The sequence below is a fragment of the Vigna unguiculata genome, chromosome 1 (genome assembly GCF_004118075.2).
Source record: "Vigna unguiculata cultivar IT97K-499-35 chromosome 1, ASM411807v1, whole genome shotgun sequence".
In the NCBI taxonomy this organism is placed as follows: Eukaryota; Viridiplantae; Streptophyta; class Magnoliopsida; order Fabales; family Fabaceae; genus Vigna; species Vigna unguiculata.
Genome location: NC_040279.1, coordinates 25,735,789 through 25,749,418, shown reverse-complemented (window position 1 = coordinate 25,749,418; position 13,630 = coordinate 25,735,789). Strand labels below are relative to the sequence as shown.

Genomic DNA, 13,630 nt, shown 5'->3' with positions numbered 1-13,630 from the left:
ATACCGTTTGGTTCCTATACTTTTCAAAGTATTGGTTTTGCTCCATATTTTCTCAACGACATTAAAGTTTATCCTACATGGCTAACGACATGGCACATGTTAGTTGATTTTGGTATGATTACTAATTTAGTCTCTAATTGTTTGGTTTGGTTCAATTTGGTCCCCTTATTATTTGTTGGTTCAATTTAACCATCCAATTATTTAAAAAAAAGGTTCAATTTGGTTATTTATGTTAAATTGGGGTTAACATCGTATTCTTACATGACACGTGTCAAGCCCTTAAATTTTCAATTTTTTTAAATTTTTTTTTAATTTTCTAATTTTTTTCTAAAAATATATAAACTGTCATGTTTCAGGTTACCGTTGTGTCACATGGCAGTTTACAGTCGTGACATGTGATAGTAGTAGTTGTTTTCAATTTAGTCCTCTATTTAAAATGATCAAATTTTGTCTTCTCCAATTTGAGACCAAATTAGTAAATAAACTTAATTATAACTTATATATACATATTATTTTTTTTTAATTTATACATCAAATCACTACACCTAAATATTAAAATTATTTTATTTTTTACACCTGTACGAGATGGATCTTTACTTGTACGAGCCCATGGCGCCCCCCAAAATTTATAAGTTTATTTAAAATATATGTAGTATATATTATATATTAAATTAGATAGATTTTTTATTTTTTTATAAAGCATAATATTTAATGTTAATAAATAATAAATAATAAAATATAAAATTAAATATAATAAAAAATAAAAATATTTATTGAGATATACTTTTTGTTCTTGTTCATTCTCTTTTAAGTTTCTCATAATATTCATATTTCACTTTTGTATGTTTTTTTTTTCTTTCTGAAAAAAAAAATAGAAAGTTAGACACAAATTTATTCTGCTCTCATTTTGCATTAATTCTGTTCTATTTTTTAAGATAAAAAAGTAACTCTCATCTATTGATAGTGAAACAATAATTTAATATTTAATATTTTTTCATCTCATGAGTATTTTGTATATTTATTTTTTTATGAATATAGAAGGAAACATTATGTATTATTGTTTCTTCATAATCATTATTTAATTGTGACTTGGTTATCATATATTTTTCTTTTATTAATTACTCTCTTAATTTTTATTAGATTTTGATAAATTTATTGTTTAGTCTTAATTTTTTAAAAAACTAGGTATATTGATGATGAATAAAATAATATATATTTTCAAATGATAAAAGGAAAGATGCCCCTACAAATGTACAAGTGAAAACAATACAAATTTAGCTCTTCATATGTAAAATGAGTTTCATATCAAATACAACTTCAAAACTATCATTCTTTCTAACGAGAAACATACAAGGATATTTCAATACTACAATATACATATTTTTGTTATATTAATAACAATGATTAAATATAAAAAATTTGAGTATATTATTTTGGCCCCTTCAAAATTTTTGGTCAAGATCCGCCATTGTTTGATGTACAAATTAAAAAAAAAATTTAACATGTATATATAAGTTGTAATTAAGCTTACTTACTAATTTAGTCTCAAATTGGTGAGGAAAAAAACGAATCCTTTTAAAAATAGGAGTACTAAATTGAACCAAAAATTTAAATATAGAACTAAATTGAAAACAACTACTACCACTGTCACGTGTCACGACTGTAAACTGCACGTGACACGATGGTAACCTGACACGTGACCGTTTATATATATATATATATATATATATATATATATATATATATATATATATATAATTTCACGGCTTGGCACGTGACATGTATGAACGTAGTGTTAACTTCAACTTAACGGAGAAGACCAAGTTGAATCTTTTTAAATAATTAGAGTACTAAATTAAACCAACCAACAAATAATAGAAGGATCAAATTGAACCAAACTAAAAAATTAGGAAACTATATCAATAATTATACTTTTTATTTTTATCAAATAATATCCTTGTGTCGACCTAGCCCACATTTTTCAGAATTAATTAAAAAATGAATAAAAAAGAAGTCAAAAGACCCAATATATGAATGTGCATATAGCAAATATGAAAATACAAGAAAATAATGAGCTCGGTCCAACTGCAACGTTTCTATTATTATTATTATTATTATTATTATTACTATTATATATATATATATATATATATATATATATATATATATATATATATATTACAATTACTATTATTAATATTATTATTAGTATTATTATCATATAATAATATTACTATTCTATTATTAACAATAATAATATTATTATATACTATTATTATTATTATTATATATCATTATTAATATTACTATTACCTTTTTATTATTATTATTATTATTATATTAATACATTTATTATTATATTCTATTATTAATATAACAATTATAATAATAATATTATTATTAATAACATAATAGTAAGATTATATAATAATAATAATATCAAAAGAAAAATATTATATATTAATAATAATATATAAGAATAGTCATAATAATAGTATAGTAGAAAAGTTGTAGTTGAGTTGAGTCCATTCTCTTTTCTCCACCTTCATTTGTTGGATCTTTTAACTTTTTATTTTTTTAGTTAATCATGAAAAACGTGGGTTGGACTGACGCAGGAATTTTATTTTATAAGAAAATTAAATAACATGTAGCATGTTGTTTGTCATGTAGGATAAACTTTAACATGAGTCATTGAGAAAATAGAGACAAAAACTAATGCTTTTAAAAGTAAATGAACCAAATGGTATACAAGTTTTAATCAAGGTCAATTTTCAATCTTACATAATATTTCATTTAGGGACAAAAACATATTTTTTCTCAAAATAATAAACAACAAATAAAAATACTAAAAAGAAATAGAAATATTCAAATGAGACACAACAAATATTTACATTACAAACATCATTTGAACATAACTAGACTAAGTTTTGGTAAGAGAGAAGGTACTTGAAGATGTAAATTATGTCATGGTAAGTGAAACCATTAGAAAAGAGAAAAACAACGTGGAGCTAAAAAAGATAGAATATACATATATATATATATATATATATATATATATGTATAACATACCTAATAAATTACGAATATTTTAGTAATTTAAACGGGAAAGGATGATAAGGGCGAGGATGTGTATTAGACAGGTACGGGGACATAGGAAACATGTACATATTTATCCCTGTCTCCATGCCTAATTGAAAAAAAAATGAATTTTACTAATACTCATATCCATACCTAGTCAATGTGAGAATTCTTGTCAAAATGGAGATTAGTTCCGATAATATCCATGGAGGCGAATTTATTTACCATCACTAGTATAAGGTTGACTTAATAGTAAATTTGGAAGGGAGGGTGAGAGAGATTTTGGGTTCAACTCGCCCACTAATACTTTGGAGTTATAAAGTTGACTTGGTGTGTTTCGAAGGAAGAGTGAGATAGTTAGTGAGTTTTCAACTTTTCTCGCTAAAAAGTATAGGAAAAAATATGTTTTTGGTTTCTGAAATTTTATGTAAAATTGGAAATAGTCCTTTGTCGAAACTTGTATACCATTTGGTTCCTATACTTTTAAAAGTATTGGTTTTGGTTCCTATATTTTTAATGGCATAAAAGTTTATCTTATAAGGCAAATGGTATGCCACGTATTATTTAATTTTTTATAAAATAAAATACTAGTGTGGTCTAACCCATGCTTTTAATGATTAATTAAAAAAAGAAGTTAAGAAACCCAACACATGGAGGTACAAATAGTGAATATCGGGTGGAGAAAAAAGAATGGACTAACCCTACCATAACCTTTCTACTATCTTCATCATTGTATATTATTATTGTTATATATTCATTATAAAAATTAATAATAATAATAATAATAATAGTAATAATAATAATAATAATAATAATAAGGTTGCGGTTAGGTTAGTCCATTTATTTTTTTTTTCATCCTATATTCACTATTTACTCTTCTACATGTTGGACTTTTAACTGTTTTTATTTTCTTTATAAATTAATTGTGAAAAGTTGTGAGCTAAGTAGACACTAGTATTTTATTTCATAGAGAAATTAAATAATATGTGAAGGCCGTTTGTCATGTAAGATAAATTTTGATATTATTAAAACAAAAAATAGAGACTAAAACAAATATTTAAAAAAATACAAAGATCAAACAGTACAGGAGTTCACGATACATTTTGTTATCATCAAAAGTTATTCATTCTCAAACTCATCCAATGAGGTTTCCAACATCCAATGCTAACAATTAGTGTTGACAGGTACATGTACTTTCATCATAATGAATAAGAACTATAAATTACTTTTAATTCAAAAACTCATCTTTAAAGATGATAAATCTCCTCATTTACAGTTTTTCTCTTTCACATTTTATATAAATCTCTTTACACTCATTTCTTTCATTTAGAGTCGTCTCATCATCCTTTATAATTATTTTCTATTTCTTTATTTTGTTGAAAACAAAGATCTTTTGTATGATAAGCTTCCTTTTAAAATTGTTGTCGTTAAAGCTTCTCAAACCAATATAAGTTAAGTTAATATTAAAAATAGACTTTATTTAGTGTCGACAACTTTCTTGTATACATTATAAAATTTATTAAATTTAAACTTGACCTAAGGTAAATTAATCAAAATTAAATTAAATTTAAAAATTAGTGAATGAATTAGTGTTGGTTTAGCTGACACCGCTTAGAGTCAACTTTCAAAAGTTGATATAAATGAATTATTGTATATTATTTTAGAGTTGTATGCATACGAGTGACACAAAATTAATGTTATTGACTAACTATAATAAGTTTTTATTTGATGCTATTGTAAAAAAATCTTTGCTAAACATCTATTTTCTTGTAATGTAAGTTATAAATTAAAATAAAATCTTTTATTTTTATAAGATTTAATATATAATATTTTTAGTATTAATTGTTTTTATACTAAAACTTAATTAAAAAATTATAATGATAAAACAGAGATAAGATTATTGATAAAAAATAACTAAATTTAGGATAATTTATTACTACGTACTAAATTAATGTTTTTTCCGAAACACAGTAAGTTAGATAATTGAATTTTATAAATAAAAAAACAGAGTGTCTCTCTTAAGTATACGAATGGTTAGAGGTTTGATAGGTTGGTTTGTTTCTGGAGTACACATGCTCAGAAAAATGAAACTTTAAAAAGAATTTCATTATCACAAGATTAAGACTTTACCATGAGATATATCCGGTAAAGTAAAAAAAAATGTTTATTAAAAATATATTTTAATTATTTATAAAACTATCGTTTCGAGTAAAAGGAACAAACACCTATCTCTAATCCTCAAATTATTCTTAAGTCCTTTTGTCAAACACTTTATACCGTGTGCTGTTTCGTTCTTTCTCCCGTTAGATTTCTTCTAGTTTCCACTCGTTCGGTGGTTAGCCTAAGTCAGTTCAAGTCCGATCGGAAGAGTGCAATTAATGCTGTAATAAATGCGAAGTAAAAGTTTTCACCAACTTATCTTGGACTTCTATTTATAGTTTTTGGCATGGGCCCGTGATTACATTTTTCTTAATCATGGCCCAATTGTTTTTTAATCTTGATTACTGACTTGTATTACTTTAATTTACTTCTAACTTACTAATTCAGTTTTGGTTCGGCCGCTCGACCGGAGAACCGTGCGTCTTGGCGGTTGTCTCCATAAATGTGGAGACAAAGTTCAATTGGAATGAACGTGAAGGTCGTTCGGTCGCGAGTAGAGATGACAAATAAACCCGTGCCCGTGGGTATCACCCGAACCCGTCCCCGTTTTGACGGGGAATCCCCGCTTTGACTGGGTATGGGTATGGGTATGGGTAATACCCGAAATTTTCAACTGGGGATGGGGATGGGGATGGGGATATATATATACCCGCCCAAATACCCGTCCCCGCTTAAATTACTAAACTATTTATAATTTATTAAATAATCTAAAAAATATATATAAATAAATAATATATTTACACATAAAATATAATATAATATAATATAATATAATATAGTATATATACATATAAATAAAATATACTTATATTTATATATATATATATATATATATATATATATATATATATATATTTACACATAATATATATACATAATAATATAATATAATATATATAATATATACGTATAAAACAAATTAATCATTTAACTAGTGAGATCTTTTATAAACAAATTTATAACATGACAAATTTATAAAAATTTAAAAGAAATATATATATATATATATATATATATATATATATATATATATATATATATATATAAAAGCATAAAATATCTACGCATATACATATAATATATATACATAATAATATAATATATATTATTATATTTATATTATTATATAATATAATATAATATATACTTAAAATAAATATATATCTATAAAATATATATATATATATATATATATATATATATATATATATATAAACATAAGATATCCACACATATAATATATATACATAGTAATAATAATATAATATATAATATAATATAATATATATAAATAATTATATATATATATATATATATATATATATATATATATAAACATAAGATATCCACACATATAATATATATATACATAGTAATATAATATATAATATAATATAATATAATATATATATATATATATATATATATATATATATATATATATATATATAACATATTTCTCATTCTCTTTGTTTTTTGTTATACACTTTGTTTACTCTCTCAATTGTCTGGTTTGTTTTTCAAGATTTAATTTTGAAGGTAATTTTTCTTCTTCTTATTACATAATTTTTACTCTCTGTACATGGTTATGTTCAAATAGGTGTTCCTCAATTTCATTCTATGAAATAATTTTTAGGTTACACATTTGATTATCTTTATTTATTTATTTATTTTCATGAAAATGTTTGACTCTTATTTTGTAGCTCTTCTTTTTGTTACTTTGGTTATACACTTTTTACTCTCTTTTAATTGTTTGGCTTGTTCTTTAAGGTTTAAGCAGATCTTCAAGGTACTTTTCCTTTTATCATAATCTTAATTATACATTTTTTTTTCCGTTATGTTATGTTCAAATGGATATTCTCAAATTTGGGTCACACATTTAATTATCTTTACTCCTTTATGATAATTTTATTTATTATTTATTTTTTGTTTCATGATAATGTTTAATTATTTACTATAGAGGCTTTGATGTGTACAAGAAGTTGGATATGGAACTCAAACCATCTAGGTAAGTTACTCAAATTTATTAATATTTTTTGTTTGTATTTTTTGTGAATTCTCATCTAATATTCTACATTTGGTGTTTGTAGGTGTTAAAAAATTAAAAGGAAAAGATGTTCTCATGAGTGAAAATGAATCTGATGAAGAAGGTACATTATATTCTAGTAATTAAAATTTTCAATTTCAATTATTATATCATATCTAATTTTTCATTTTTTTTCTATGTGTAGGTGGATCGAATGCAAATGAAACCACTGATCATTTGTAAAATTAATAAATATTTTGGTTATTATAAAATTTTAGTAATGTGTAATTTTTTAGCTTTTATATAATTATTTGAATTTTATTTAGTTGTTATTTGATACTTTAATTTGAGATTTATACTATTATAATATTTTTCTTAATATTTGACATCATGAAAATCAAAAAGAGTATGTTATTTTAATATTGAATATTTTGATAGTATCATGATTCCGTTGGTGTGATTTTTAAATTTTTTTTATAAAAAATATTTAATTGATATATGGAACAATAAAAAAATGGGTATGGGTATGGGTATAAGAAAATACCCGTTACCCGGTGGGGATGGGGATGGGTCAAAAGTTGTATACCCGTTGGGTTTGGGGATGGGGATAGGGATGAATTTTTATTATGGAGATGGGGATGGGATCATGATACCCGTACCCGCCCCGCCCCGTTGCCATCCCTAGTCGCGAGCTCCCTTAAAGCACTCCGAAGAGATTGTCACATTAATAACCCAAGAAATCATCTACCTGTAACGGCGGCCTGCGGCCGCTTATCCTTAGGCCGCCTGACCAATGGTCGGGCTATTGATGGCGATATAGGCCATACAGTACAAGTATAAAATAACTGTGAAATACAAAGGTAAAAGTGTGTAATATACTTAAATTTGCATTTGGTAAATAGAATAATTATATAATCTATAAAATATTTAGATCTACTAAAGAGTTCTTCTAGTTTAATAAATACTATTGACTTCAAGGTGCAAATATATATTAAACATTTGAAAAAAGAAAAAAAATGTTACTCATGGTGGTGACCAATCTTATTAATTCAAACATATGTATTAATCCTCTACCAAAATGAAGAAGTTACAATAATGCATTATACTGCAATGAAATCGTTACTGAACCAATGAATTGAAACACAATTAATGAGAAAGAGAGGCACAAATTCTCATTTGTTAAAAACCCTACAATTTTTCCTAATTTCTCCATCAGTCCCCACCAAAACCTTAATGTTCCCCATCTTCACAATAGCATTAACGAAACTCCTTGCAAAAGCAGCACTATTCCCAGCAAAATCCGACACCAACTTACTCGACAAAGGGTCCAAAGCCAATTGCTGATCAATAAAAAGCAAACCCTTTTTCAAAATAATTTGATTGTAGAATTCATTGTCAAAAACCATCGACGTGTTTTGGTCCAGAAAAGCTGTAGGATCTCCGTTGGGCCTGCAAACCCGGCCCAACTTGGCCCGCAAACCAGCCTCCATATTGGGGTCGTTGAGCCTGTTACGAAAGAAACTACAGTGCGCCACACCGATAGTGTGCGCTCCCAACAGCGTCACCATTTCATCCAACGACAAGCCGTTTGCGGCGAACGCTCGCTGCGCACCCGCCACAGTGGAACCTGGCCCAGGAAGCGCCACGTCAGAGGCTCTCGACACGAGGCCGTCACGCCTTCCCGTTGCGACGTCGTATCGGGGCCCACCTGCCATGGCCACGGAATCACGTGTGGCCAGGGTTATTATATCCGCGCATGAAACCGTTGAAGGGCACGTTGTCTCCAACTCCTTTTTTATTTCGTCTATCAGCTCGAACCCCCGAACGGTGCCGTTTGCCCCTGAGGCTTTCTCAGATTGGTTGCCCTTGGTTGAATCTATTAATATAGACGCGTCACACCCCTGAAACACACAAAAAAAAAAGCACTACATTTGTAAAATCTTACGTTGTTTATGTTGTAAAAGCTAAAGCAATATGATGTTTGAAGTAGTTGTAAATGTGAAGATGAAAGTGGTTGGGTTTAGTTTGGTCTTACTCTGACAAAGCAATCATGGAAGTGCATGCGAAGCAAGGCTGCAGTAATGGATCGGTCACGGTTGAATCTTCTTTGAACAATTTGTCGAACGTTTTCCTCTGCTTTGGGGCAGCTAGACCCATAGAACCCAACTCTCAGATCACCAAATGCAAAGGGAAACACAAACAACATCACAATGGTTATGAGGTACTTCATTTTTGTGTTAGTTGTTGTTAGTGTTCGTGCTGAGTCATAGAAACTGAAAACGCTTATGTGTGTATATATATAGTTTGGGCACTGGAAAAGGTTCACGAGTCGATGTTGTGATAATAGCTTTTTGTTCTTTTGTTTTGTGACAAAGGGCACATGGATTTGGGAATGAATCTTTGAAAAACCGTGCCGGTACTGTAAAAAGATGAGCTTAGTTACGTGGTACTTGTTTAGATGAAAATAAAGTTAGAAAAGAACAAAACTTTTTAAAGGTTTCATGGTTCTGCCAACTGGGATATAGACGCGGTTTTGAATATTGCACTTAGAAATGTTATTTAAATTTATGCTCAACAACATGTGCAATTTGTGATGCATATATGTTATGAACCACACATTTGTTTTTTCAATTTTCATAGTTTTCACATCATCGTTTTTTCTCAATCACCATTTTATACTAAAACTAAGTCATTTTTTTAGTAAGGGATTGCGTCTTTTCAAAATCAAATTTCATTATCCTACATTTATTAAAATGTAAATAGTTGGTAAATAATCACTTCAAAATAATGAATATTAACATATTTTATATTTAGTATCATAAAAGTAATTATATATATATATATATATATATATATATATATATATATATATATTACTGTTTTGAAGTACGTGCATAATGAAAGACAAGAGATATGCCAATGTACTTTTTTATGAGTCATTAGTGGTTTAAATTGAAATGGTTTATGGATGTGGTTCTCAAATTTTACTGGAGGAATGTCTCTCATAAGGAGAATAAGAATCTTCAACGTTACACAAAAGAACTTTGTCTATATCTGTAGAAGAAAACTTTTCTTAATTGATGACTAACTTACAGCTATTTAAATCAATATTTAATTAATGAAATAAAACAACAATTAGATCAGAAGTTTAACTATCATTACAAGAAAATGTCTTATTAGTAACCAATTTTAGTGACTAAAAGTTGTTAGTCACTATATTGACCAATTTAGATACCAATTTACAAAATTAAAATTTATTGGTTACTAAAATAGTCACTAATATAAATAAAAAATTATAATTGGTCACTAAATTTGTCACTAATTAATTAGAGAGCAATTTAGTAACTAAGTTATTTTGGTAGCCAAAACTTAGATAGCTAATTTTTAGTGACCAGTTTTCTTTGGTAGCCAAAACTATGGTAGCTAATTTTAAAAACCAATTTAATGACCAATTATAATTTTTTATTCATAATAGTAACTATTTTAGTAACCAATAATTTTTTTACTTTGTAAACTTATATATAAATTAGTAATTATAGTAACTAACAACTTTTGGTCACTAAAATTGGTTAGTAATGAAGCATTTTCTTGTAGTGTATGTTGAAGTAAATATATTGTAGAGAAACTACCACTACAACAAAAATCACTTTAGACAAAATTATGATATAAATTATAAAAACCGTGGTCTAAAGATTAGACCACAATTTTTTAGGCGTGGTATAGGTGAGTGTAGCTATAGGTAATAGACAACGGTTTTTAGTATGACAATATTTTTAAAATCATTACTTAAAATTCTCAGAATAAACAACAATTTTACATGTTGATTTTATACCTTACCTATGTTTTTAGACCACATTTTTTACTAGTTTTGCCCACATAGTTTAAAGCAACAATTATGTAATCATGGACTTTCATGATATTTATACATCATTTATAAAAATGTTGTTTATTATATGTTTAGGCTACATTTATTTAGCCGTTGTCTATTTTAGTGAGGTCTAAACTATAAATTGTTGTAGTGTACTGAATAATGAATAAAGAAGAAATAAATAAAAGAATGTAGCTAATCCGTGGAATGAACTTTGATCATTTTTATTGGTGTTGATTCTAATGTATTGACGCTATTTTTTATGCTTGTTATCGGGGTCCAACCTTGGGGTAATTATAAACAATAAAGAAAGAGTCAAAATTATATGTTTGATATTCTATCTTTATTGTAGTGTGTTTTTCGTTGATCTGCCAGGTTGATGAAAAAAAAGATAATTAACACAAATATATTGATTAGAAAAGTCGTTGTTATAAGAAAAGAAAAATACAAATAGATGTCCTTGCAACTCTCAGAAAAAGTTTAAGAAAAAAGAATTCGAAAAATCATGATCTTGAAATTCATAAAAGGCAAGAGAAAAAAAAAAGACTATTAAAGACTAATTTCAATTAGGTCAACAATAAGTTTAAAATATTAGCAGTATTAACTATGATCAATTTAAACAAAAATTATTCTTTAAAAAGAATATAAAACACGTTACTATTACTTAGGAATCTCTCAGACAAGCCAATAACCAACTTAAACTAAAACATGGCAGTCTTGTACTGTCACATAATGTTAACGACAAACTAAACAATGTTCAAAGCAGTGTGATTGTTTTATAAGCTGCATAATGTGATATTTAAAGTTCGTGGCTAAGTGAGATCCACAATTCACTAACAAAAAACAAGATCAAGAATTTAACTAATCGAACCCGTGAATAAAAAAAGAATATAATGCTAAACCACATGCTTTAATTAGAATGATAACATTTTAATAAGGCTTTTAATTATAAATATATTGATAAAAAAGGTGGTGCAAAATCATTTTAAGTTATCATCTATATATATAGTAGATTTTAACAATTTTTAAAGATAAACTCTTCTTTAACTAATAAACAAGTAAGACTTTGGATTAGTTCACGGATGTTAACACAAATTGCAAAGTAGATAATATATATATATATATATATATAGCTATATATATATATCTGTCAGATACTAATGAGGGTAATATTCTGCATACAATATTGGGTCCAGCTGCACATATGGTATGATGAATTTGCTTTGCATGTGAAAGATATATATATATATATATATATATATATATATATATATATATATATATATATATATATATATATATATATATATATATATATATATATATATATATTCTTAGTGTTGTGGTCAAATATAGAAAATCATGCATAAACGATTATGTTTCATCCTCTACAAACTCTCTCAGATTATGCAGACACGTTTTCTTTATAATACAGACGAAACCCATTTTTTTTGTATCGTTGTGCCACTAGGAAATATTAAAATGCTGCGTGCACACACACGGATGTATATGTTTGCAGATACATAGTTCAAAATTGAAGGCTATAGTTTCTTGCCAAATTAAGCATAGTACGTGAAATTGTTTATTTGGTGGAAGAAGAGTGATGATTTTGTGGACCACGCGTTTTGACCAACAAAAAAGGCCCCTAACATTCCAAATACATGCATGGATATGGCTGAAACGTGTATGAATGAAAAAAAGCATCCAATGGAACTAATCTATAATTTAACCCTTTGTAGATATTGGTTACAATTATGTTATATAAAATTTGTGAAGGGAAGAACTTGGTATGAAACATGGTGAATCCGTGATTCTTTGTCGTTGATTATTAGCCAAAAAATTGTGGCAAGTAGTGGTAAGGGCCACATGCCCACATGCCCACATGTTTTCATTCTCTTGTACACTTCCTCATCCGTAATTAATTTATTATTTTGTGAGATTTCACTCGATAAGGTGCTGGAAACCAAAAGTTAAAAAAAATGAAATGGTACAAGATTTGGTAAAACTGGTGTAAAATTGGAAATTTCAATATGACAACTTGGCTGTAAATATATACATCCATTAGCAAGTAGTAAATATAGTTCAAAATATCAAAGCATGCATTTTTTTCACTGTGTCTTCCACTTGTCCAACTTTTATTAGGAAGCAGATTTCTTATATATAACCTAAAAATAATTTCTTTTTATAGATTTTTTTTATCAATAATAAAAAATATATTAATAATAAAGAGGGATAATATATGACTACTCTAACTTTTTACAGAAAATAGAAAAAAATTATTAAGTGTACTTTAAGTTTAACTCTATCCTATAAACATTACTAAAGTTTCTCATATTACATGGAAATTTTCTTGCAAATTTGTTAAAAGAATTTGAAAGAAAAGATTTTTTCTTACTATTTTTTCTAAGAATTTTAATTGGCAGGTAATTCCTTCGTGGATAATTATTTCCTACAAAATTATAAAATTCGCAAGTATTTCCTACAAAATTTGTTGCGAA

General features: G+C 26.8%; 1 protein-coding gene across 1 annotated transcript; it reads right to left on the bottom strand.

Annotated features, from left to right (window-relative positions):
- Positions 1-8,262: 8,262 nt before the first annotated feature.
- On the bottom strand, positions 8,263-9,698 carry LOC114176739 (peroxidase 44-like). The gene is made up of 2 exons (XM_028061876.1): positions 9,300-9,698; positions 8,263-9,165 (listed from the first exon to the last, which is right to left on the bottom strand). The coding sequence occupies exons 1-2, from the start codon at positions 9,492-9,494 to the stop codon at positions 8,437-8,439; spliced, it is 924 nt and encodes a 307-aa protein (XP_027917677.1). The 5' UTR covers positions 9,495-9,698; the 3' UTR covers positions 8,263-8,436.
- Between the last annotated feature and the right edge of the window lie 3,932 nt (positions 9,699-13,630).

Bases quoted from the DNA above. Each gene is read 5' to 3' on its own strand.
- LOC114176739 (XM_028061876.1), bottom strand. From the start codon at position 9,494: ATGAAGTACCTCATAACCATTGTGATGTTGTTTGTGTTTCCCTTTGCA. The intron at 9,166-9,299 runs GTAAGACCAAAC...TGTGTGTTTCAG, and splicing joins TCCATGATTGCTTTGTCAGA to GGGTGTGACGCGTCTATATT.